The sequence below is a fragment of the Hypanus sabinus genome, chromosome 7, assembly GCF_030144855.1.
Source record: "Hypanus sabinus isolate sHypSab1 chromosome 7, sHypSab1.hap1, whole genome shotgun sequence".
Classification (NCBI taxonomy): domain Eukaryota; kingdom Metazoa; phylum Chordata; class Chondrichthyes; order Myliobatiformes; family Dasyatidae; genus Hypanus; species Hypanus sabinus.
In genome coordinates, this window is record NC_082712.1 from 176208791 (window position 1) to 176236678 (window position 27888).

At 46.2% G+C, this 27888-nt stretch overlaps 1 protein-coding gene across 15 annotated transcripts in view; it reads left to right on the forward strand.

Annotated features, from left to right (window-relative positions):
• Positions 1 to 27888, forward strand: part of LOC132397417 (liprin-beta-2-like) — a 215843-nt gene that overhangs the window by 129010 nt on the left and 58945 nt on the right. For 12 of the 15 annotated variants that reach the window (XM_059976158.1, XM_059976160.1, XM_059976163.1 and 9 more), the window contains 4 exons: positions 4473 to 4601; positions 12737 to 12829; positions 19377 to 19488; positions 25349 to 25381. In XM_059976158.1, the coding sequence (XP_059832141.1) occupies positions 4473 to 4601; positions 12737 to 12829; positions 19377 to 19488; positions 25349 to 25381 (367 nt within the window). The remainder of the gene's footprint in view (positions 1 to 4472; positions 4602 to 12736; positions 12830 to 19376; positions 19489 to 25348; positions 25382 to 27888) is intronic. The other 3 variants (XM_059976165.1, XM_059976166.1, XM_059976167.1) reach the window with 3 other exon arrangements.

Sequence of the window (27888 nt, forward strand, 5' to 3'; positions counted from 1 at the left end):
GCAAGGAGTAGCATCTCCTTAAACCCGGATCAAGTCATGTGAAGCCATAGGAGCAGGTAGTGGATGATGTGGGCAATCACAGTTTTGACTATGATTGTTACCAATATTTTTCTACCAAAGTGGTTTGCCACTGCCTTCTTCTGGGTAGTCCTTGCAAGATGGATAATCCCAGCTATTCTCAATACTCTTTAGAGATTGTCTGCCTGGTGTCAGTGGCCACATAACCAGGACTTGTGATATGCACCAGCCGCTCATACAACCATCCACCACCTGCGTCCATAGCTTCACAGAGGGAAGGAGCACCTTACATCTCCTTTGGTAGAGATGTATCTCCACCCTGCCAGCAAAGAAATCTAATAAAGCTTTTTTAAAATCATGAGAGGCATGTAGGTGGGCAGACAAAATCTTTTACCTGGTACAAAAATGTCAAATGGCAGAGGATATGTCTTTAAAGTTAGAAGGGAGAGGAATTTAAAAGTAGCGTGAGGGGTAAGATTCTGTGCAGAGAATGCTAGGTGTTTGTTATGGGTCACCAAGGAGAATGCTAGGTGTCTGTAACGGGTTACTAGGGAGAATGGTAGGAGTTTGTAACAAGTTACCAAGGAGAGTGGTAGGTCTCTGTAACAGGATCCCAGGGAGAATGGTAGGTCTCTGTAACGGGTTGCCAGGGAGAATGATAGGTGTCTGTAACGGGTTACCAGGGGAGAATGGTAGGTCTCTGTAACGGGTTACCAGGGGAGAATGGTAGGTCTCTGTAACAGGTTGCCAGGGAGAATGGTAGGTCTCTGTAACGGGTTACCAGGGAGAATGGTAGGTGTCTGTAACGGGTTACCAGGGGAGAATGGTAGGTCTCTGTAACGGGTTACCAGGGGAGAATGGTAGGTCTCTGCACCGGGTTACCAGGGAGAATGGTAGGTCTCTGTAACGGGTTGCCAGGGAGAATGGTAGGTCTCTGTAACGGGTTGCCAGGGAGAATGGTAGGTCTCTGTAACGGGGTTGCCAGGGAGAATGGTAGGTGTCTGTAACAGGTTGCCAGGGAGAATGGTAGGTCTCTGTAACGGGTTACCAGGGAGAATGGTAGGTCTCTGTAACGGGTTGCCAGGGAGAATGGTAGGTCTCTGTAACGGGTTACCAGGGAGAATGGTAGGTGTCTGTAATGGGTTACCAGGGAGAACGGTAGGTCTCTGTAACGGGTTACCAGGGAGAATGGTAGGTCTCTGTAACAGGTTGCCAGGGAGAATGGTAGGTCTCTGTAATGGGTTACCAGGGAGAATGGTAGGTGTCTGTAATGGGTTACCAGGGGAGAATGGTAGGTCCCTGTAACAGGTTGCCAGGGAGAATGATAGGTGTCTGTAACGGGTTACCAGGGGAGAATGGTAGGTGTCTGTAATGGGTTACAAGGGGTGGTACTGGAAGCAGACATTTTGGTGGAGATTAAGAGGCTTTCAAAAAAGACACATGGATATGAAGGGAATAGAATATACATAGGAGGAGGATATTTACTATAAATTGGTATCAAGATCAGTATAACAACAGGCATAGGTAGAGTGGACATGGAGAAGATGTTTCCTATCGTGGAAGAGTTAGGGCCAGAGAGCACAGCCTCAGAATGCAAAAACATCCCTTTAAGACCATAAGATATGGAGCAGAAATAGGCCATTTGGCCCATTGAGTCCACTCGGCCATTTCATCATTTTCCTCTCAGCCCCAGTCTTCTGCTTTTTTTCTATAATAAGACCATAAAACAGAGATGAGGAGAAATTGCTTTACCCAGGGGGGTGGTGAATCTGTGGAATTAATTGCCACAGACAGCTGTGGAGACCGTTAATGGATATATTTAAAGCAGAGGTTGATAGGTTCTTGGCTAGTAAGGCAGTCAACAGTCACTGGGAGAAGGCAGGAGAATGGAGTTCTTCTTTCCCATCATTCCTACTGGGGCATAGGCAGCCAACAGTAGCTCGCCAACCTCCCAGAGCCCTGGGCAACTTCTCTCAATGTGTAGCCCGCTGCAGATCTTTCCTGTCCCAGGGATGAGATCTTTACCATTTCTGTAGCCCTGGGTTTTTAATGGGATGAGGTTGTTGGCCTAATGCCCAACCCTCCTCCTTTCTCAGCCAGGCTTGGGATTATCCATGGCAGAGTTGCAATGAGGTTGAGAAGGATAATAAATCAGCTTTAATGGAGTGGCAGAGCAGACTTGATGGGCTGAATGGCCTTCCAGCTCTGTGTTGTGTGTCAGATGTTAGCATGAGGTCTTCAACAAGATGAATGTCAGTGGCCCAAATTCTGAGAGGATTTCTTGAGTTGGTCAGAGTTGAGATCCTTCTCACGACCTGCCAAAGGAAAGGAAACAATAAGTAAATATAATTTAAACAGGACAAGAGGGAAATTGTGGAAATTGATTGAACTGGAACAAAGGTGAAAGGTTTAAGTTGCTGAGTTACTTTGTTTAACCCTTTCCCAAGCACAAACAACTGAATCCCACTATGCTAATTGGTAATTTATTCCATCTGAATTCAGCAGTGTTCTTTCCCCAAATAGCAGTTGTGAACCAGATGGATTTTTCTGACACTCTGATACGTTTTGGAGCCCCTTCTTGCCTCTGAATCATCACTCACCACTCTCTGTGTAACAAAAGCTACCTCTGACATCTCATAAGACAGGAGCAGAATGAGGCTTTTCAGCCCATAGAGTCTGATTGGCCATTCCATCATGGCTGATTTATTATCCCTCTCATCCCCATTCTCCTGCCTTCTCCCCATAACCTTGATGCCCTGACTAATCAAGATCCTACCAATTTAAATATAAACAATTACTTGGCTTCCACAGCCGTCTGTGGCAATGAATTCCACGAGAGACCTTTTTTTTTACTGGGTGTATCTAGAGACGCAGCTCACAGCCCCTCACTAAGAGCCACTGGACTCAGCAGTGAGAAAGCCACCTTTCTCAGACTCTGTATGTCTAGGGTAGATGTGACCTGGGTCTCACTAACCCGGGAGATTGGGATGTCTCGGCCACCTGAACTCCGATTTGTGTAACTTGCTGCTCCCATGCAGTCACCCGTCAGCAAGAAATAACAGACCGTACACTGCATGCAATTATAAAGAAAGTGCTTTTAAGAATGCTATCTTAACTAAACAGTTATTATAGAAAAGAAATTTACAAAACAAAGGGGCCCATCATAATTAAACAGTCAAATGTGCACATAAGTTGGAGCTTAACTTAAAGTTGTCTGTAACTCACATGCTGGAGCCACAGTCTGCATGAAAGTACGCACACCTTCCGAATATTGCTCAAAATCCATGTCGAACAAACAGACTGACACAGCATTCCTAAACTGAACATCAAATCCCCTTATCTGAGCTCAAACTCAGACCGGCTGTAAGCAACGAACTGCTCCTACAGAATTGAAATACCTACAGCATCGCAGTAAAAATCTTAAACAGGGCATTACACACACATTCACCACCCTCTGGCTAAAGAAATTCCTCCTCCTCTCTGTTCTAAAGGGATATCCTTCTATTCTGTGGCAGTGCCCTCTGGTCCTAGACTCTCCCATTAATGGAAACATTCTCTCCACATCTACTCTGTCTAGGCCTTTCAATAGTCTAAAGGTTTCAATGAAATACTCCTTCATTCTTCTTAACTCCTGTACCTCCATCTTGATGGTAGTGGGTCAAAGAGATTGTGGGATGGGTAGTCAGGATCCTCAACAATACTTCAGATCCTTCATCTGCAATGCTTCCAGTAAATGTTACGAAAAAGGGGGATGGAGGCCCTGATGATCCTCCCAGTGGTTTTTATTGCAGGATCTTGCAGGCCAATGCCTTGCAGCTTCTGTACCACACAATGATGCAGCCAGACAGGACTCTCTTGATGGTGCTCCTGTAGAAGGTTGTTAGAATGGGGGCAGGGAACCTTGCACACCACAATCTCCTCAAAATGTAGCGGCTGCTGTGTCTTCTTGACTAATGAGGAGGTGCTAAGGCATTCAGATGAATAAGGGTCCCACCTAATGCCCGGTGGTCTGCCGTTCCTTCAGAGGTAGCAACTCTCTCTGCAGGGCCTGTGGATTGAATTTAGGGAGAGGCTTTCTGGTCTGTAACCGTGCTGTCCAGCTGTTTTCGGGAGTAACTCCTCTCTGTCCAGGGCCTATGGATTGAATTTAGGGAGAGGCTTTCTGGTCGGTAACCGTGCTGTCCAGCTGTTTTCGGGAGTAACTCCTCTCTGTCCAGGGCCTATGGATTGAATTTAGGGAGAGGCTTTCTGGTCGGTAACCGTGCTGTCCAGCTGTTTTTGGGAGTAACTCCTCTCTGTCCAGGGCCTATGGATTGAATTTAGGGAGAGGCTTTCTGGTCTGTAACCGTGCTGTCCAGCTGTTTTCGGGAGTAACTCCTCTCTGTCCAGGGCCTATGGATTGAATTTAGGGAGAGGCTTTCTGGTCTGTAACTGTGCTCTCCGGCTGTTTCCAGGAGCTGATGAGCAGAGCAACTCTTGAGTCCCAGAAACTGGATCTCATGGAGGAGGTGACCGCCCTGAAGGTTAAACTGTCCGGTATAGAGAAGGACCGACGGGAGAGCGAAGATCTGCAGCGGAGTGAGGTTAGCCACACCTTTCTGTCTCTCTGTTACCTCCATAAAGACAAAACATAAACCCAAGAGTTTCTACAGATGTTGGAAATCGAAAGTAACACACACCAAGATCCAATCCCATTTAAGGGTCTCTGCCCAAAGAGAATTTTGTGTGTGTTGCTTCCTTAAAGACAAAGTCAAGTTTAATTAATTTATTTAGAGATGCAGCGCGATAATGGGCCATTCCAGCCTAACGAGCCCATGCTGCCCAATTATACCCATGTGACCAATTAACCTACTAACCCGAACGGCTTGAGAAACTGGAGCACCCAGAGGAAACCCACATGGTCTCGGGGAGAACATAATACTCCTTAACACAGTGGCAGGAATTAGACCTGGTGCTGTAATAGCTCTACGCTAACCCCTAATGCTACCATGTCACCATCCTTTTGTCAGATGTATTCATAGAGCCATCGGGTCATACTGAATAGAAACAGGCTCTTCTGCTCAACTCATCTGTGCTGACCAAGCTGCCTAGTATCTCTTGCCTGTTATTGGTCCATATCCCTCTAGTAAGCCCTCTGTTGGTCTGTGTTGACCGATGTTGTGTCCTAACTATCTACAAGTTACTCGAGCCAGGGCAGTGCGATATGAAGAGGAAACTGCTGCCCACACAGCAAGCTTCCCATCACCATGGAGCCAGGGGATCCAAAAGAAAGGCAGAGACTGATACAGATTGGCCCTAACGACGTAGCAGCTGATAGCGTTGAAAACATACCTAAGGTATTCCAGCTCCGGATTTTTCCTCAGGGTCTACTCCCAAAGACTTCCTTGTGAATGGGTATAGCCACGAGGCAGTGGAGGGTTGAGATCATTTATACAGCCATTGATACATACTGCATAGTAAAAGGCCCTTTGGTCTAACTTTTCCATGCTGATCAATGTGCCTTCCTGAGCTCGTCTCTACAGAGACAGTTAGGTCGCAACATCCATGGTCGACACTGACCAACAGAGGGATATAGGCCAGTAACAGGCTAGAGAAACTAGCTCAGGTAGGCTACTTGAGACGCACACCACTGGGAACGTTTAATAGGTAGTGGGAGCTTATCCCCATCACCCTCACCCTCACCCCCACCCCCTTCCCAGCTATGACAACCTCTAAACCATGTGCCTGTCCAAGTGCCTTTTAACTGTGATTGAAAATTGGTTTATTATTGTCACCTGTACCGAGTTATGGTGAAAAACGTAGTTCTGCATGCCAGCATGCAGATCATCACAACGGGCCATTGAAAAATGCAAAGGAATACAGTAACAAAATGCAGAATACAGTTACAGAGTTGGACCTGCCTCAACCACTTCCTCAGGCAGTTCATTCCATGTGTCCTGTTCTCCATGTGGAATAAGGGGTCCTGGAAATCTTCTCGAAGGCTCTCGGCTGCCGGATTATTGGAGGCTTTCTTCCTGAGCTTGCAAGTGATGCAGTAGACTTTAGTATGAATATTAATGAAACTATTTATGGTTGTATCCAAAGTTTGAAGTAAATATATTATCAAAGTACATATGTCACCCTATACAACCCTGAGATTCATTTTCTTGTGGGCATCTACAGTAAATATATGAAACTCGACAGAATCAATTAAAGACTGCACCCAACAAGACGGACAAATAAGCAATGTGCAAAAAACAATAAACTATGCAAGAACAAAAATAAAGGGAGGGAAGAAATAATAATAAATAAATAAAAAGGCAATAAATATTGAGAACATGAGGTGAAGAGCTCTTGACAGTGAGTCCATTGGGAACGGTCCAGTGTTGGAGTGAATGAAGTTATCCCTTCTGATTCAAGAGCCTGATGGTTGAACCTGGTGGTGTGGGTCCTGAAGCTCCTGTACCTCCTCCTGACGCCCGCAGCGACATGAGAGCATGTGCTGGGTGGTGGGGTTCCCTGATTTTGGATGCTGCTTTCCTGACATCCTCCTCCAACAGAGTGTTCCTAACACGCTCAGGTAGAACTGGTTCCTGGAAGGCTTTGATTGCCATTCTGCAAGATTGTGTTCATGAGAACTAAAGGAGCACCAGCAGTACGTCCACAGGGATGTTTTAATGAAGTTTCTTACTGCGCACACAAAAGGATTCCTCAAACTTCACCACCACAGCTGTTTCCAATTTCCATATAAATTTTATTACCATTTCAATGTGTTCTTCATTCTGTGACTTTGAAAGTTTACCTCAACTTAATTAGATGAGAGAGAGTAGCCGGGGGACTTCCAGAATTCTTTAATTGATTCAGCGTGTCTCAGTTTAAGGCATAGGTCAGTAGAGTCATAGAACACCAGAGCACAGAAACAGGTCCTTCGACCCCTCCAGCCCAGGCCAAACTTATTCTGCCTTGTCACATCAACCTGCATCCAGACCATAACTCTCCATACCCCTCCCATCCCTGTACCTATCCAAACCTCTCCTAAACATTGAAATAAACCTACATCCACCTCTTCTGCTGGCAGCCCGTTCCACACTCTCACCACCCTCTCTGATTGAATAAGATCCCCCTTAAATAGTTCACCTTCCCTTAACCCATGCCCTCTAGTTAGGGGTGGCATGGTAGTGTAGTGGTTAGCACAGTGCGTTGGGGTACAGAAAACCCAGGGTCAATTCCCTGTACGAAGTTTGTACGTTCTCCCTGTGACTGCGTGGGTTTCCTCCCACCCTCCGGGTGCTCCAGTTTCCTCCCACAGTCCAAAGACGCACCAGTTTGTAGGTTAATCGGTCATTATAAGTTGTTACGTGATTAGGCTAGGGTTAAGTGGGGGAGAGTGGTTGCTGAGAAGCATGGCTTAAAGGGCCAAAAGGGCCTATTCTACAATGTATCTCAATAAACAATAAATAATAATCTCACTCAATCTCAGTGGAAAAGTCTGCTTGCATTTGCCCTATTTATACCCCTTATAATCCTATATACCTCTATCAACACTCCCCTCTTCCCTCCTATTCAACTTTCCCTGTACCTTAGGACCTCAAGTCTTGACAACATCTTTGTAATTATTCTCTGTACTCTTTCAGTATTACTGCTGGTAGATGACAGATCTGCACATAATCCTCCAAATGAGGCCTCACCGATGTATTGAACAATGTGAACATGTCATGAACCAGTCCCTGAGTTCTCCAAACTGTTTTTGTTGCGAATGATTTTGAGAACTGCCTGGGGCACACAGCCAAGATGAGTTAGCAGAGAGGTTTATTTTTAATTCTAATTGAAGTCTCATGGTCTAGTTCAGCAGCTCAGAAGTCCAACAGCTGGTTTTCTGAAGTGGGATCTGTCACAAAGTCAAAAGTCTGTAATTGGGCAAAGGGATAGAGTTAGCATGGGATGTAGAGGACACTAATAGAGGCACTGCTGCAAACAGGAAGGCTCCACAACAGGCAGTAAAAACTGCCCAGCACATCACAGGCACCAGCCCAGGGCTTTTTAGAGAAAGGTGCCGGTTTCCTCCCACCCACCCTGCTCACGTACAGTTTGTCCCGCTTCCATCCGAGAGGAGGCATCCACACCAGGACCAGCAGATTCAGAAACAGTTGCTTTCCCCAAGCAGTGAGGCCTATCAACACCTCCACCCACTAACCCACCCTACACACTCCTCAACCACCACTGCTTTATTAGGCACGCCTGTATCACTTTAAGCACATACAATCAACCTGAATATAAGCTATCTTATGTATCTATACTTATTGTTTTTTTGATTATTATTGTGTTCTTATTGCTTTTTGTACTGCTTCAGATCTGGAGTAATAATTATTTTGTTCCTCTTTATACTTGTGTACTAAAGTTACAATAATCAATCTTGAATAAAACCCAGTCAGTGCACAGCGGTCCAGGTTCATTTCCCACCACTGACCGTGACCGTCTGGGTTTCCTGCGAGTGCTCTGGTTTCCTCCCACAATCCGCAACATTCCGGTTGGTATGTAATTTAGTCATTATAAATTGCCCTGTGTTTAGGCGAGGGTTAAATCGCGGGCTTGCCGGATGGTGCAGCTCGAAGTGCTGGAAGGGTCTGCTCTACGGTGTCTCTCAATGAAAAGAAGTTTTGAAAAGTAGGTTTTCACACACAAACCTCAGATTTGAGGTTTCCTAAGCCCAGCACTTTCGCTCCACTTAAAACAACAATTTTATTTCTGATTTCTGACATCTGGAAATTAAGCTTCTGTCTCTGTGTGGGCCTCTGCGTCTCTCTGTCTCTATCTGTACATCTGTATTATTTCTTTCCTTATGGATGTGTTACAGTCTCTCTCACTGAGATATACCATCATGCTTGCCTTCATCAGTCAAGGGTACTGAGTTTAAGAGCTGCAATGTTCAAAGTTCAAAGTAAATTTATTATCAAAGTGCATGTATGTCAGTATATACAACCCAGGAATTCATTTAATGTCTCATTACAACTTGAAATGTTGTGTGCATTTCATGTTGCCGAGCTAAGGCTGTCATTTAAGCTGATGATGTTATGACTGGAGAGACTGAGTTATAAGGAGAGCTGTGTAGTCTGGGACAAGTTCTCTTGGAGTGTAGAAAGCAGAGGAATGATCCTGTTTGAGGTTTGTAAAGTCATCATGGGTATTGATAGGGTGGGTGGGTTACAGTCTGTATCCCAGGGTAGGTGACGATAAAACTAGCGGACTTACTATGTGTTTAAGATAGTGGTATCGGTTTATTATTGTCACATGTACTAAAATGAATGAAAAGCCTTGTGTACTGATACAAATCAGATGATTACACAGTGCATTGAAGTAGAACAAGGTAAAACATTAACAGAATGCAGAATAAAGTGTAATAGCTACAGAGAAAATGCAGTGCAGGCAATCAAAAAGCAAGATCATAACGAGGTAGACTGTGAGGTCAAGCATCCACCTTGTCTGTTCAAGAGAGTGATGACAGTGGGTAGAAACCTTGAGCCGGGTGGGACGTGCTTTCAGGCTTTTGTATCTTCTGCCCAGTGGGAGTGGAGTGAGAGCGAAAGTCCACAGTGGATAATGCTGGCGGCTTTACTACGGCAACGAGAAGTGTAGGCAGCGAGAAAAATTTTAAAGGGAAGTTGTTGGACAAGTATTTGACTTAGAGGGTGGTGGGTTTATGAAACGAGCTGCCAGAGGAAATGAGAGAGGTGGATAAAATCATAGAACATTACAGTACAGAAGCAGGCCCTGCAGCCCATCTAGTCTGTGCTGTACCATTAACGTGGCTAGTCCCATTGATTTACATCCGGACCACAGCCCTCTATTCCCATCCCATCCATGACCTCTCCAAATTTCTCTTCAATGTGAAATTGAATCCACCACTTCCGCAGGCAACTCATTCCACACTCTCACCACCCTCTGAGTGAAGGATTGTCTCCTAGAGTTCCCCTTAAACTTTTCACCTTTCATCCTTAACCCATGACCTCTCGTTGTAGTCCCACCCAACCTCAATGGAAAACATCCACTTGCATTTACCCTATCTATATCACTCATGATTTGGATACCTCTAAATTACCTTTGGACAGGTACATGGGTAAGAGAGGTTATAGAGGGGTATGGACCAACTAGGGTGAAGTAGACACCAGTTGGGCTGACGGACGTGCTTCATCCTGATAACTGTGAGTATAACGTTATACTCACATAGTCGAAGGGTGGTAGTGGTGACGAGCTCCCACTGCTAAACAAATGCTCTTCATGGCATCCGTCTCAAACAGCCTCTGACAACCAAGTCCAACTCCTGGCCTTCACGTGTGGCATAGTTCTTATGCCTGGTGGAGCTGCTCTCACTGACAGGAGAAGGGGCAAAGGCGGGCCACTGGCGCCTTAAAACAAGTTGCTCTGGGCAGATGGGGCGCGTTAACCACAGATGGTAGCTCATCTAGGAGAGGGAAAAATCCGATTTCAAACCTCTGCTGCCTTGCGGCTATACCCGCTCACAGGAAAGGCTTTGGGAGTAAACCCCAGGGAAAACTCCGGAGTCGGAGTCCCGAAGTCGGCTGGCTGCTGTACCCAGCACCGGCACGGCAACTCCTGCGACGCTGCTGGCACCAAACCGTACCGACTTCCGTCGTTCCTTTGGACCTGTCACCAGCATGGAGAGGGGGTCCCACTGCATGGGCAACAGACGGATCTCCATATCAACTCTGCCCTGGCTTGCGCCCTGGAGAGGCCACTACCAGAGACACAGTACGACTACGACCGACGGAGGTCACACATAACATGGGGCAGATTTTCATCCATGAGGCCACATTACACCCAAATTGACTGCAGGGAATGTTGGTATAAGGAACTTGGGAGACCTGGCCAGTATCCTTTTGAGTTTAGAAGAATTGGAGGAGATCTCACTGCAATATTCTTACAATGTTTTATTAGGCTGGGTGCAGGAATGGTGTTTTCCATTGTCTGAGAAGTCTGAAGTCAAGGGTCACGGGCTCACAAAAAGAGACCAGCCAATTAGGACTGAGGTGAAAAATGTATTCATCTTCATGACGGGAGTGATCCTTTGGAATTTTCTGCCTCAAACATCCTTGGGATCTCAGTCACTGAGTTCTCGGAAATCAAATCAGGCATTTTTCCACTGAATCTAGAACTAGTGATCATAGTCTAAGGGTGAAAGGTGAAATATTTAAGGGAAGCCTAAGGGAAAGCTTCCTGACTCGGAGAGTGGTGAGAGTGTGGAACAAGCTGCCAGCGCAAGTTGTGGATGCTGGTTAAGCTACAACATTTAAGAAAAGTTTCAATAGGTATATGAATGGGAGAGCTATAGTCCAGGTGCAGGTGAATGGAACTAGGCAGAAGATCAGATCAGCATAGATTAGATGGGCTGAAGGGCCCTTTCTGAGTTGTAGTAGTTCTATGATTCTAATAGATTTTGGGACAGAATCACAGAATTAGAAAATGCAGTAATATGTCCTTTGGCCCATCGAATGTGCCTACCTGAACTGATTCCATCTGCCAGCATTTGGCCCACACCCCTCCAAACCGTTCCTATCCACTTATCTGTCCAAGTGTCCAATAAGTTAGTATACCTAACAATACCATTTCCTCTGGCAACACACACAAAATACTGAGGAACTCAGCAGGTCAGTCAGCATCTATGAAACGGTAATCAGTCAACATTTCAGGCCGAGACCCTTCATCAGGACTGAGAAGGAAGGGGTAAAATGCCAGAATAAAAGGGTTGGGGCAGGGGAAAGAGGCTCGCCGAAACGTGATACCTGGGTTGGTGGGAAAGGTCAAAGGCTGGGGAAGAAAGAACCTGATAGGAAAGGAGAGTGGGCAATAGGGGAGGGGGAAGGAGGAGGGGACCTAGGGGGAAGTAATAGGCAGGTGAGAAGAAGTGAAAGGTCAGAATGGGGAATGGAGGAAGGGGGAGGGGAGAAGTCATTTGTTCACTGGAAACAGAAGTCAATGTTCATGCCATCAGGTTGGAGGATACCCAGAGGGGATATAAGGTGTGCCTCCTCTACCCTGACAGTGGCCTCGTCTTGGCACAAGAGGAGGCCATACATCAACACATCGGAAGAGTAATGGGAATGGGAATTAAAATGTTTGGCCACCGGGAAGTCCCAATTGTGGTGGATGGTACTGTGGCAGCTCATCCCATATATCCTTCACCCCCCGTGTGAAGAAGCTCCCCTTCTCATGCCTTTTAACTTTAGACTCTCCTGCCTGGGAAAGGACTATCTAAGCCTTTTAGACCATCTTATGATGTCAGACCATCTTCTCTGAGCTTCTCGTAATTTTCTAAACCTCCAGAAAGTCTGGATATTTGGAGTATAAAAAGATGTAGAGAGAAGGCAGGAAAATGGTACTGAAGCAGGTCATCTTAGAGTTATAGAGCACTGCAGCAAAGAAACAGGCCCTTCAGCCCATCGTCCACACTGAACTATTATTCTGCCTAGTCCCATCAACCTTGATGAGTAAAAACACAAACTCGAAAAGCCAAATGGCTTACTCCTGCTATTCCCTTGCAAATTGGGCTGGTAACCACGGTTATGTGACCTCATGTGTCACAGAGAGTTTTGCCTTCAGAGACCAGCAAGAGCCTTCACTTTCTGACATCCGGCCAGTTCCATTCATGGTTCCAGAGGCTGGCCAGTACTTCAGCTTCCCTGAAGACTCGACATTAACACATTCACATTCACTGACGTTGCAGAACTTACTCCGGGAACTACAGAGGCTGAAATCCAAGGTGGAGGAACTGGAGAATGAAAAGATAGAATACAAGCAGAGACTGGAGGTCACACAGGTATGGGGAAACATATACACACACGCATGTCTTGGGAATTTGCTGTGGTGCCTGTGGTGTTGTACTGTGTGCAGGTCCATCACCTACCTACAGCAACAACTATAAGAATAAAGGATTACATAAAATATAAAGTTAGGACACATATGGAATAACGTGATTGCATACATAAACATCAGTATGTACTTACAATGTAAACAACATTATAAAAAGAGGTTTAAAATGTTTACAGTGCACTGATGAGGGTAACAGGTGTGTGGAGCTAGCTAGAATGGTTGATCAGGTTAACTGCCAAACGTTTAAAATGGCGTGAAGTTTTTGTTCTAATAGTCCTGTAGCTTTCCAGAGGGAGCTTTTGGAAAAGGTAGTTAGCTGGGTAGATAGTGACTAAATGCATTTTAATCTGTATTTCAGGTGGAGTACTGCCTTTTCCAGAAGATCATTTCTGGAAAGTGCTGTAGGGCTATGAAAACAGAAACATTAACACCATTTTAAAAATGTCTTCCTACAGGCAGTTAATCTGATCAACCATTCTAGTTAGCCTCCACACCCCACCCCCAACCAGCCCCTCTATCTGTCACTCTCGTCACTGCACTGTAAACATTTTAAAGCACTGTTTATATGCTGTTTACACTGTATATACATGCTGGAATTACGATATGTACTTATGCACATTTTAGTCCATATCCATTCTTTGACATTCAACTTTATTTTTTTTTATTCTGTATAGTTGTTGATTGTTGAGTAATACACACAAAATGCTGGATGGAGGTAGTCAGCAGGTCAAGTAGTATCAATGGAAAGGAATAAGCAGTCAACATTTCAGGCCAAGACTCTTCATCAGACCCTTCCTCAAGGTCTCAGGCCGAAATGTCAGCTGTTTATTCATTTCCACAGATGCTGCCTGACCTGCTGAGTTCCTCCAGCATTTTGTGTTCGTTGCTCTGGATTCCAGCATCTGCAGAATCTGTTATATAATTGTTGAATACTGTATTTTTGTTGCATGTCACACCCTGACCAACACACCACGACAAATTCCTAATCCATGTAAATGTAAATAGCAAATAGAGTTGATCCTCAAAGTTCAAAGTAAGCTTATTATCACAGTATATCTCTGTCACCATATACAACCCTGAGATTCATTTTCTTGTGAGTATGCTCAATACATCCAATAATCATAATAGAATCAGTGAAATTCTGCACCAACAGGGCAAACAACCAGCTTGCAAAAGACAACAAACTGTGCAAATACAAAAAGAAAGAGGAGAAAAAAGAAATAATAATAATAATAAGTTAGTAGCAATAAATATCAAGAACATGAGATGAAGAATCCTTGAAAGTGAGTCCTCAGGTTGTGAGAACAGTTGTGTGTTAGTGTGAGAAAAGTTGAGTGAAGTTATCTCCTCTGGTTCAAGAGTCTGATTGTTGAATGGGTATTAACTGTTCCTGAACCTGGTGGTGTGAGTCCTGAGGCTCCTGTACCTCCTTTCTGATGGCAGCAGCGAGAAGAGAACATGTCCTGGGTGGTGATGGTCCCCGATGATGATTGCTGCTTTTCTGTGATAAGTCTCCTTATAGATGTGCTCAGTGGTGGAGAGGGCTTTATTCAATGGACTAGGTCATATCCACTACTTTACACATGACAGACTGAACCGGATTCTCGATCCTTCACCCGTGACGGACTGGGCCGCGTCCACCACTTTACCCGTGACGGACTGGGCCGGATCCACCACTTTACCCGTGACGGACTGGGCCGCGTCCACCACTTTACCCGTGACGGACTGGGCCGGATCCACCACTTTACTCGTGACGGACTGGGCCGCATCCACCACTTTACCCGAGACTGACTGGGCCACGTCCGTTCCTTTACCCACGACGGACTGGGTCTCGTCCACCACTTTACCCGTGACGGACTGGGCCGGATCCACCACTTTACTCGTGACGGACTGGGCCGCGTCCACCACTTTACCCATGACTGACTGGGCCGCGTCCGCTCCTTTACCCGTGACGGACTGGGCCGGATCCACCACTTTACCCGTGACGGACTGGGCCGGATCCACCACTTTACCCGTGACGGACTGGGCCGCGTCCATCACTTTACCCGTGACTGACTGGGCCGGATCCACCACTTTACCCGTGACGGACTGGGCCGGATCCACCACTTTACCCGTAACGGACTGGGCCGCGTCCGCTCCTTTACCCGTGACAGACTGGGCCGGATCCACCACTTTACCCGTGATGGACTGGGCCGCGTCCGCTCCTTTACCCGTGACGGACTGGGCCAGATCCACTACTTTACCCATGACGAACTGAGCCGCGTCCACCACTTTACCACCACTTTACCCGTGACGGACTGGGCCGGATCCACCACTTTACCCGTGACGGACTGAGCCGCGTCCACCACTTTACCCGTGACGGACTGAGCCGCGTCCACCACTTTACCCGTGACGGACTGGGCCGGATCCACCACTTTACCCGTGACGGACTGAGCCGCGTTCACCACTTTACCCGTGACGGACTGGGCCGGATCCACCACTTTACCTGTGACGGACTGGGCCGCGTCCGCTCCTTTACCCGTGACTGACTGGGCCAGATCCACCACTTTACCCGTGACGGACTGGGCCGGATCCACCACTTTACTCGTGACGGACTGGGCCGCGTCCACCACTTTACCCGTGACTGACTGGGCCGCGTCCGCTCCTTTACCCGTGACGGACTGGGCCGGATCCACCACTTTACCCGTGACGGACTGGGCCGGATCCACCACTTTACCCGTGATGGACTGGGCCGCGTCCACCACTTTACCCGTGACTGACTGGGCCGCGTCCGCTCCTTTACCCGTGACGGACTGGGCCGGATCCATCACTTTACCCGTGATGGACTGGGCCGCGTCCGCTCCTTTACCCGTGACGGACTGGGCCGGATCCACTACTTTACCCGTGACCGACTGAGCCGCGTCCACCACTTTACCCGTGACGGACTGGGCCGGATCCACCACTTTACCCGTGACGGACTGAGCCGCGTCCACCACTTTACCCGTGACTGACTGGGCCAGATCCACCACTTTACCCGTGACGGACTGGGCTGGATCCACCACTTTACCTGTGACGGACTGGGCCGCGTCCGCTCCTTTACCCGTGACTGACTGGGCCAGATCCACCACTTTACCCGTGACGGACTGGGCCGGATCCACCCCTTTACCCGTGACTGACTGGGCCACATTCACCCCTTTAACCGTGACGGACTGGGCCGGATTCTCGATCCTTTACCCGTGACGGACTGGGCCACATCCGCTCCTTTACCCGTGACAGACCGGGCCACCTCCACCCCTTTACCCGTGATGGACTGGGCCAGATTCTCGATCCTTGATGAAATGTGTACTTTTCCCTGATGAGATTTGCTGCTGATGAAGTCCAAAGAATCAGTTGTGTTAACAGTCAGACGCCATTGGAGAGTAACAGCTAAAGGGAGCTGTTTGTAATGCTTTTAGCCCACTGAACATTTGGAGGTTCAGTTTCAAAGTTAAACACAGAGAGACGATTGCAAGAGGTAGTGTTGAAACGTAATTCTACTTTCCCAGCTGTTGTGATCAAGTGACGCATGTTGCCTGCACTTTGCCATGTATCAAATGTTTGATTCTAATATTTCAAAATAATACTGTCTCCAGCAGGCCTCTAGTGGAACAGAGGATAAGGATTAAACTACATAGATTAAGCTGCTTGTCTTTTAACTCCTGGGGTGTGTGTCCAGTTGTTTAGTTAGTGACACGGTCGTTCAGCACCATAACTTGGCACAGATGACACTGAGGTTGGTGGCGCTGTGGGTGGGGTAGGGCCTTGTCACATGTTACAATGGGATATTGACGGGATTCAGAGCTGGGATGAGAAGTGACAGATGGGTGTCAGGGTGATCCGATTCACTTTAGAAGGTCGAATTTGACTACAGAGTACAGGGTTAATGGCCTGATTCTTGGCACTGTGGAGGGATAGAGGAATCTAGCTATGCATGTCCATAGATCCCGCAAACCCATTGCGCAAGTTGATAGGGTAGTTAAGAAAACAAATGGTCCGTTGGTTTTCAGTAGTTGGCGGGACTGAATTCCAGAGCCACGAGCTAATGTTGTAGCTCTGTAAATTCCTGGTTAGACCACACTGGGAATGCTGTGTTCAGTTCTCTTCAAGTCATTGTAGGAAAGATACGGAGATTTTAGAGAGGGTGCAGAGGAGATTTAGCAGGACTATGCTTGGATTAGAAAGCATGTCCTCTGAGGAAAGTTTGAACGAGCTGGGGCTTTTCCTGCCTCTACCTGTCGTTTGTACGTTCCCCCCGTGACCGTGTTCCATGCTGTATGAAATTAATAAATAAAATATTCTCTTTGGAGCAGCAAAGATATAAAAGTCACTATAAATTAGAAAATAAACAGTTAAAAATGTGAATAATGAGGAAGTGCTGAGGAAGGGCTTCATGGACCATTTAGAATCTGATGGTGGAAGGGAAGAAGCTGATCCTGAATCGTTGAGTGTGGGTCTTCAGACTCCTGTACCTCCTCCCTGATGGAAGCAATGAGAATCAGAATCGGGTTTAATATCTCTGACGTATGTTGTGAAATCCATTGCTTTGCAGCGGCAATACATAATAATAAAAACTATTAAATACAATAAGAAATACATACACGTAACGCAGAAAGAGAGGGAACATTTCTGAGGTAGTGTTCAAGGGTTTATTGTCCATTCAGAACTGTGATGGCAGAGGGGAAGAAGCTGTTTCTAAAACTGAGTGAGAGTCTTCAGGTTCCTGTGCATCCTCTCTGATAGCAATGAGGAGAGGGCATGTCCTGGGTGACGGGGGTGCTTAATGATGGATGCTGCCCTTTTGAGGGTATCCTTGATGTTGAGAAGGTTAATGCCCATGATCCCATGATGGAACTGATTGAGTTCATAACTTTCTGCAGTTTTTTCTGATCCTGTTCAGTGGTGATGAAACCTGTTAGAATGCTCCCCATGGTACATCTGTAGGAATTCGTAGGTGTCTTTGGTGACATACCAAATCTCCTCAAGCTCCTAATGAAATGTAACTGACCGTGCCTTCTTTGTAACTGCATGGATATGTTGAGACCAGGATAGATCCTTAGAGACGTTGACACCCAGGAACTTGAAAATGTACACCCTTTCAACTTCTGGTCCCTCTGTGGATGGGTGTGTGTTCCCTTGACTTCCCCTTCCTGAAGTCCACAATCAATTTCTTGGTCTTTGTAATGTTGAGCGCAAGGTGGTTGCTGTGACACCACTGACCTATCTCGCTCCTGTACGCCTCCTCGTCACCATCTGAAATTCTGCCAACAATAGTTCTGTTGTCGGCAAATTTATAGATGCCATTTGAGCTGTGCCTAGCCACACAATTGTGGATTTAGAGAGAGTAGAGCAGTGGACTAAGCACGCATCCTTGAAGTGTTGATTGTCAGCAAGGAGGAGAGTAACCAGATCTGTTAACCACACAGACCCTGCTCTCCCATTGAGAAAGCTGAGGATCAAGTTGCAGAGAGAGCTAGAGAGCCCCAGGTTTTCAAGCTTTTTGATCAAACCTGTGGGAATGATTGTGTTAACTGCTGAGCTCTAGTCAATAAGCATCCATCTGACGTATTACTATTGTCCCGGTGGTCCAAGGCCGAATGGAGAACCAGTGAGAACAGAGAGGGCATGACCCAGGTGGTGAGGGTCCTTTGTGCGACACTGATGTGATGAAGTGATCTGAAAGTTTTTCACTGACAGTAATAATGTAGTGGGTAGCGTAATGCTTTACAGTGCCAACAGCAAGATTAGTATTCAATTCCTGCCACTGTCAGTAAGGAGTTTGCATGCTCCCCCCACACCCGTGACCACATCCATTTCCTTCGGGTGCTCCTATGTGAGCAGATTAAGGTTAGTAAGTCGTGAGCAAACTGTTTTCTCACTGATGACACTTGCAGGTGACCCCAACTTTACACCGTCGGTCATTGACACAAACAATGCACTTCACTGTATCTCTTGCTGTTTCAAAGTACATTTTTAAAATTTTATTTCATTTTATTGAGATACAGGTCCTTCTGGCCCTTCCAGCCATGCCGATTTAATCTTCTCTAATCATAAGACAATTTACAAACACCAATTAACCTACTGATCAGTACATCTTTGGACTGTGGGTGGAAACCAGAGCACCTGGAGGAAAGCCACATGATCACAGGGAGAACGTACAAACTCCTCACAATCAGCGGCGAGAATTGAACCCAGGTCACCTGTACTGTAAAGCGTTGTGCTAGTCACTACACTGCTATGCCACCTATGTGCCAAATAAAACTCATCTCTAAGTCCTGATGAAGGATCTCAGCCTAAAACGCCAACTGTTTATTCCTCTCTATAGATGCTGCCTGACCTGCTGAGTTCCTCCAGCATTTTGTGTATGTTTCTCTCTCTCTAATGTCACTTTACCAACTTATACAAACATAGTAACAAATTCCTAATTGGTGGGCATTAACAAATCTGATTAATGTCCTGGAATTTCTCTTCCTCTCCAGGCTGAAATTGAAAATCTTCAGGAGCAGCTGTACTTAAGAGATATCGAAATTGATCGTTTGCAGAGTCAGCTCTCTTCCAGAGCTTCAGTGCAGAGTGACGGCTCAGACCGAGGTAGGTGGCGTCCACTCAATCTCTCTGAGCTATGAGATCGTATTCAATAAATACAGAAAGAGCCCGTTCCCTCCCCAACCCCCCATTCCCTCCACTGTGCTTGTTCTGCCATTGTGGTGAAGTTTTTAAGCTCGATCCACTCTCCTGTACAAGACCGTAAGACATAGAGCAGAATTCAGCCCATCGAGCCTGCTCCACCATTCTGTCTTGGCTGATCCCAGATCCCACTCATCCCCAAACACCCTCTGCACCTCTGGTGTTTGAACTTCCTCCCCATTTAGATAATGTCCACACTATTGTTCTTTTTACCAAAAAGCATCATTATACATTTCTCAATACTGTATATCTATTTCTGGCTATAAAAAACTGTTCAATTTCTGCAGAAGATTCAACAGGACAAGCACCCTGTGTGGGGAAGGAGAAAATGCTGGTAGCTTAATTGGACGCTGAAGCTGTTTTCTTTCTCCTCAGCTGCTGCCTGACCTGCCAAGTCTTTCCAGCATCCCAGAGTAATTTGTCTTTGAGCTGTAGAAAAGTTTGCTGGTAATTTCTGTCCTCATCTGTGGCCCACTGGGAGCACTCTGAATGCCATTTTCCACAGTTTCTGCCTGCTTCCTCATGCTTGTTCTTTTCTTCCCTGCTATCATTAGCTCCATGCAGGGTGCAATCCCTTGTGCGTCGCCTACTATTTGGGTCCTGAATCGGTGAGGGTTGATATCCATGCCATTGACTTACACAGAGCTCATGCCATGCTGCCGAATAGGGTAGGCCACAATCACCAAACCCACTCACTGCTGAGAGTGATAAAGTGTTGTGGAGTAGAATAATTCTGTTCCTGCACTTGTGTCCTTCATCCTGAGCCCAAACAAGGGTTCTGGAATGGGGATGTGAACTTTCTGGATCTGTCTTGCAGGCTGAGATCAGATCTTCAACCTGAGAAAGATCTGAGCTCCTCGATCCAAGGTTTTCTTCTAGTACAGTAAAAGAAAATCTTGCATTTGTGTAGTGCCTGTCATACATTCTGCCCATTTCAATTCACCACAGAAACTGCAGACTTCAGCACAGCACGATCCCGCAGGACCGTTATCTGCCGTGACTCATACATCGTAGCATGAGTCTCAGTGGGGAATGTCCCACTGATAGTATTGATGAGCAGAGGAATCATGGGGCCCACATCCACAGCTCCCGGTCAGTGGCCACATGGCTAGGCAGGGTGTCAAAGGTGGTGTACTGAAAGCTTGCCTTTAACAGTTGGGCACTGAGTTCAAGTTTGGGAATTCTTTGAAATCTGTGCACCACTTGGAGGATTGTCACCTCATTACAGGAAGGATGTGGAGGTGTTGCAGAGGATGCAGAAGTAGTTCACCAGGATGCTGCCTTGATTAGAGGCTATGAGCTAAAAGGAGAGGCTGGACAAAATTCAGTGGATGTTGAGGAGACTGGATGGTCACCCAGAGCTTCTGATGTGATACAATAGCTCAGAATTCAGATTTCAGATTCATTTACTTATCAAATGGACACCAAAACACAGAGAACTGCGTAATTTGTGCCAACGACCAACACAACCTAAGGATGTGCTGGAGGCAGCCCGCTGGTGTTGCTGCTTACTCTGGTGCCAACACAGTGTGGCACCCCGCTAGTGTTGCCGCTTACTCTGGTGCCAACACAGTGTGGCACCCCGCTAGTGTTGCCGCTTACTCTGGTGCCAACACAGTGTGGCACCCCGCTAGTGTTGCCGCTTACTCTGGTGCCAACACAGTGTGGCAGCCCGCTAGTGTTGCCGCTTACTCTGGTGCCAACACAGTGTGGCACCCCGCTAGTGTTGCCGCTTACTCTGGTGCCAACACAGTGTGGCACCCCGCTAGTGTTGCCAGACATTCTGGTGCCAACACAGTGTGGCACCCCGCTAGTGTTGCCAGACATTCTGGTGCCAACACAGTGTGGCACGCCCACAAAGCTCATTCAGAAACATTGAGTATGACAGCAACATTGTATTTCATGGGCAATAGCATCCCTACCGTTGAGGACATCTTGTTGAGGTGGTGCCTCAACAAGGCATCATCCATCATTTAAAAACCCTCACTATCTGAAACATGCCCTCTTCACATTGCTACCATCAAGGAGGTGGACAGGAGCCTGAAGACACTCACTCAACAATTCAGGAATGGCCAGTTCCCCTCCTCTAACAGATTTCTCAAAGGTCCTTAAATCCACGAACGCTATTTCACCATTTTGCTCTCTTTTTGCACTATTTATTTATTTTTACATCTTTCTCACTGTAATTAAAGTAATTTTTGAATTATTGCACTGTATTGCTGCCACAAAACAGCAAATTTCATGACATCGTTGGTAACAAACCTGATTCTGATAATGGTGATTAATAATATTCTAACACAAAAACTTGCTCCTCACATCTTTTTTTTGCCATTCAAATTTTTTATTTATTATTTATTCTTATTTTACAAAGCAGCACAGCATATCATAGAGCAGATACAGTACAGCATATTTACACAGCCATCCCATGAAAGGAAAACATATAAAACTGAGAAATAGAAAAAAAGTTCTAATTTAAGTTTAAATTAACATACAACCAAAATTGATCCCACACGTCTTGCACTTTTCCCTCACTGTTAATTCTTCCCAACATGTGTTCATATGATGAAATCTTAACCACTTCCTCAGTCCATTCCCTCACAGTCTTGGATCTTGGAAGTAATATTGAAGATAATGAGAGGTCAAATACTTTATCAAATGTGGGTAGACATATTAGGGAAGCGAGAGGGAAAGTTATTCAGTATAAGATAGTACACAGATATTATTGGACACCAACTAGACTACAAAATGTGGATTGTTGTTAATCATTTATGCTGGAAATATAAAAATGAGGTGGGCACATATTTTCACATGATTCGGGAGGGTTCCATGGTTCGTCTATTTTGGTGTAAAGTTCCTGATTTGTTGGGGAATTGGTCGGGTCCTACACTGCCCTTGTGCTCCCAGCTTTGTCTCCTGGGTGATGGGACGATGATCCCTAATGTAAACAATGACAAATTCACTATTTTAAAGGTGGGTCTCATCACAGCTGCAAGATTTATATTGCAAAACCGGAAAAAACCCAGATGTCTCACATCTTCTTTGAAATTACCCCTTTGACCTTAAATGCATACCCTCTGATAGTTGACATTTCAGATCTAGGAGAAAATACCGGCTGTGTTCTCTATCTATACCTCTCATAATCTTGTAAACCTCTGTGCAGCTAACCTCCAGTCAGAATAGAGTTGTTTACCCATTAAAAGTTCAAAGTAAATTTATTATCAAAGTACATTTTGATCACGATATACAACCTTAAGCTTAATTTTCGTGCAAGCATATTCAATAAATTTATTCTACATTAATAACCATAATAAAGTCCATAAGTTGTGGGAACAGTTCAGTGATGGGGCATCTGAAGTTGAGTAAAGTTATCCCCTTTGGTTCAAGAGTGTGATGGTTGGAAGTCAGTCACCAGCCAACCTTCATACCAGGTGAACAAACCTTCAGGAATGCACACTGACCCTACATCAGGCGATGAGGCACTCAGTAGTGCAGGCTGTCGAGAACCAAGGTCACCTGCCCTTCGGAGGGCCCCTCCACTCATACCTCCCTTTTACATTGCCGCTTTGTCCATCTACCTCCTGTATATCTGAGTGAAAAAACTGAGCATTCATCCCTGCTTCAGGGTAAGAGGGGCAGAGTTTAGACATTTGCAAGGAAAGATTTTGTTTTACAGACAGTGTGGTCAGTGCCTGCAACACTGTCAGGGGAGGGTGGTAGAAGCGAACACAATAGGTATGTTAACATTCATTTAAACACATAGATGGACACGGACCACTTCTGGGTTGTTGTGCTGTTAAAATTGACCTCATGGTCAGCATAGACATTGTGGGCTGAAGGGCCTGCTCCTGTGCTGTTCCGTAAGCAACGTCAGCATGTGGGAAATTCTTCCAAATGGGATTTCATTGGAATTGGTTTATTATTGACACACGTACTGAGAAGCAGTGATAAGTTTGTCTTGTATGCTGTTCATGCAGATCAGATAATTTCACAGTGCATTGAGATAGAACAAGGGAAAACAATAACAGAATGCAGAATAAGGTGTAACAGCTATAGAGAAAGTGCAGTGAAGTAAACAAGTAGATGTAAAATTGTAATGGGGTAAATTGGAAAGTATAAAGACCAACCTGTACTAGGGAACTATTAAACAGTCTTACAACTGTGGGATGCGAACTGTGTTTGAGCTTGGTGGTATGAACTTTCAGGCTTTTGTACCCTCTGCCCATTGGGAGAGGAGAGCAGGTGTCCACGGTAGGTGGAGTCTTCGGTTATTCTGATGCCTTACACAGACAGCAAGGCGTTTAGACAGAGTCTATGGACAGGAGGCTGGTTTCTGTGATGTCCCTAACCCCAAAGAGTGTGAGCCTGTTTAATCTTCATGAAGAAAGATTATAACTTGGTGAACCGCTCTTTAGATTCTGGGTATTGCAAGCAAACCGATGTCCCTGAGGCTAGCTGGATCAGTTGAGTAGGAAGGACGGGGTTTGCCTAACCCTTAAACTCCTCCATCAACACACTTGACCTGCAATTCCTCCTGACCTATAACCAGCAGGTCTGACATCGGTGGCATAGAACGTAGCACCCTACAGCACAGTTCAGGCCCTATGGCCCACAATGTTATGATCCATCTAGCCCATCCCTCCTACAAAGTCCTCCGTTTTTCTTTCATTCATGTGCCTATCTATGAGTTTCTTAAATGCCCCTGACATATCAGCCTCCCTGGAAGGATGTTCCAAGAACCCGCCACCCTCTGTGTAAAGCAAAAAAAACTACCTCTGATATCCCGCTATACTTTCCTCCAATCACCTTAACATTATGCCACCTTGGGGGTATTTTCATCCTGGGGGGGGGGGGGGGAAGATCGCTGGCTGTCCACTTGTTCTATGCCTCTTATCATCTTGTACACCTCTATCAAGGAACTTCTCATCCAAAGGGAATATCCCTAGCTCCCTCAACCTACCCTCATAAGAAATGTTCTCTAATCCAGGCAGCATCCTGGTAAATCTCCTCTGCACCCTCTCCAAAGCTTCCGATAATGAGGTGATCAGAGCTGAGCACCGTGGTGTGGTCTAACCAGGTGTTTATAGAGCTTCCACATTGCATCACAGCACACAATACTCCAGAGTAGGCCTCACTAACATCCTATACAACTTCAGCATAACATCTCATCTTCTGTACTCAATACATTGATTTATGAAGGCCAATGTGCCAAAAGCTTTCTTTATGACCCTCTTTACCTGTGATGCCACTTTCAAGGCATCCCCAGATTCAGTTATTCTACCACAATCCTCACTGAGCCCTACTGTTCACTGTGTATGAACTACCCTGGTTGGCCCTCCCAAAGTGCAACACCTCACACTTATCTGCATCTGCCATTTTTCCAGCTGACCCAGATCCCACTGCAAGCTTTAATAGCCTTCCTCACTGGAACTGGTGTAATAAATCAAAAAATAGCCGGTTCTACTAACAGTGGAACTCAAAAGCTAAATGAAGCAGTTTCTGTTGTGGTGCCTTGGAGGGATTTTGAATGCATAATTCCCTCTGGAGTACTGAATGTGTGGGGACTGTGCCTGGGGTGGTGGGGGAGGGGCTTGGCGGGCCGTGATTCTGAGGGACCCCTTAAGGACTGTTCATTTCTGCCAGTGGCAGTGCCGGTTCTCCTGTGTATCTGCTGTAGTTTCACCCTGTTTGTGGTTTCAATGTTTGACCTCTACTTTTTGCCCCTGTGATCTTCTGCTGCTTCTGCCGTTCACCTTGGGAATCAAAGAGGATGTGTACAGGAAGAAACTAAAAGACAAACGTAAGCTCGCACCTTCTCTTAATTTTATTTAGTTTTTATTTTTATATAGAGATACAGCACAGTAACAGGCCCTTCTGGTCCAACTCTGCTTCTCCCAATTCCACCGTGTGACCAATTAACATACTAACCTGTACGCCATTTGAAAGCCAATGTAGTCACAGGAAGAATGTACAGACGCCTTACAGGCGGTGGCAGGAATTGAACCGGCTCACTGGCGCTGAAATAGTGTTACGCTGCCAAGCTATCCTAAACAACCTCTTTGCTGGGGTGGTTTGTGTCTGTGGTGAGAAGTTGAGGAGGGGAGAATGGGTTGTGCTATGAAGCGTGGGGTTGGGAAACAAAGGGGGGGGTCGAGATATTTGGGAGGAGGAAGGTGGTCTTGGTTCTGGGACTACTACACAGGAATGGTGTGGAGATGGAGATGTGTTCAGACAGAGAGGAGATGTACTTGCAGGAGGATTTTGGGAGATATCTGGAGTAGAGAACTTTGATTCACAGAGTAATACAGCACAGCAACAAGCCCTTCAGCCCAACTGGTCCATGCCAACCACAGTGCCCACCCACCTAGACCCAATTGCCCACATTTGGCCCATATCCCTCTAAACCAGGGGTTCCCAACCAGGGGTTTCACAGATGCCTTGCTTTAATGGTATTGGTCCATGGCATAATAAAGGTTGGAAACCCCTGCTCTAAACCTTTTCTATCCATGTACTTTTCCAAGAGTCTTTTGAGTTGAACAGGACATGAGGCTGGGGATTTGGGAAGGTGGAAGTGTTGGGATATTTGAGAATGAAGGGAGCAGTGAGTCGTGAAGGTTTGTGGTCTATGCGTCATATTTTCTTTCAAATCATTGATAACATTGTTGTTATTACACTGTGTCACCAAGTAAACCAGACATTGAGATGTCAACATCATGACTGGAACAAGAATAGCCTTAATCACACAATAGAATCTCCCTGTGGAATGCACATGGATTCTGCAGACGCTGGAAATCCAGAGCAACACGCACAAAATGCTGGAGGAACTCAGCAGGCCAGGCAGCATCTATGGAGAGGAATAAACAGTCAACATTTTGGGCTGACACCCTTCAAAGGGAGTAGGAGCCAGGGTAAGGTGGTGGGGGAAGGGGGAGAGTTCAAGCTGGCAGGTGATAGGTGAAGCCAGGTGAGGGGGAAGATGTGTGGATGGAGGAGGGGGGGATAATGAAAGAAGCTGGCAGATGATAACTTATTCCACCTGAGTGGTCTTCAATCTGATGACATGAGCATCAATTTTTCTAACTTTAGGTGACCACTCCTTTGTTTTCCCTCATTCTGTCTCACTCTCTCACATCTCCTTCCCCGCCCCCCCCCCCCATTGTTATGACCTAACCTCTCCCTCTGGTTCTTCTCCCCCTTCCTTTACTCCCATGGCCCACTCTCCCCTCCTATTAGATTCCTCCATCAGCTCTTTCCATCTTCCAACCTATCACCTCCCAGTTCTTACTTACCGACTCAGCTTGTCTCACCCATCTCCTGACAACTTGGGAGGACCAGCAGAATGGGTCCCCTGACTAATGAAAGCCAACATGCCACACACCTTAACAACCCTATCAAATTGTGCAAAAACTTTGAAGGATCTGTGGATTTGCACCTCAAGATCCTCCACACAGCTAAGAACCCTACCATTAACCCTGTACTCTGCCTCAAGTTCGACCTTCCAAAGTGAATCACTTGACAATTTCCCTGATTGAACTCCATCTGTCACTTCTCAGCCCAGTCCTGCATCCTATCAATGTCCTGTTGTAACCTACAATAACCTTCTACACTATCCACAACACCATCAACTTTCATGTCATCTGCCATCTTACTAATTCAGCATTCCACTGCCTGATCCTAAATATTTATAAAAGTCACAGAGAGCAGGGGACGTGAAAATTCCACACAGACAGCAGCCGAGATTGGTATTGAACCTGGATTTTCAGCACAGTGGGATAGCAGCTCTTTCTGTTGTGCCACGGTTCTGCCCACTGCTGTACACCATGCGGACTGTCAGTTTGACTCATATTGATTTCACTCCCAGTGTAGAACATTAGTTCTTAGCGAATACAACTTTATTCCCTGGAACGTATGAGAATGAGAATATTTTCCATTGAGATGCAGCGCAGAGCTGGCCTTTCCTGCGCTTCGAGCCATGCCACCCAGCAATCCCCAATTTAATCCGAGCCTAATCGCAGGACAATTTGCAATGATCAATTAACCTACCAACCAGTATGTCTTTGGACTGTGGGAGGAAACTGGAGAAACCCCCGAGGTCTCGGGAAGAATGTACAAACTCCTTACTGGCAGCAGCAGAAGTGAACCCTGGTTGCCTGTACTGTAAAGCATTGTGCTAACCACTACACCCCATGTGCCAATGTGGAGGCTTTGGAGAGGGTGCTGAAGAGATTCACCAGGAAGTTGCCAGGGTTAGAGGGGATGAGCTATAAGGCTGGACAAAGTTGGGTTGTTTGCTCTGAAGTATCCGCA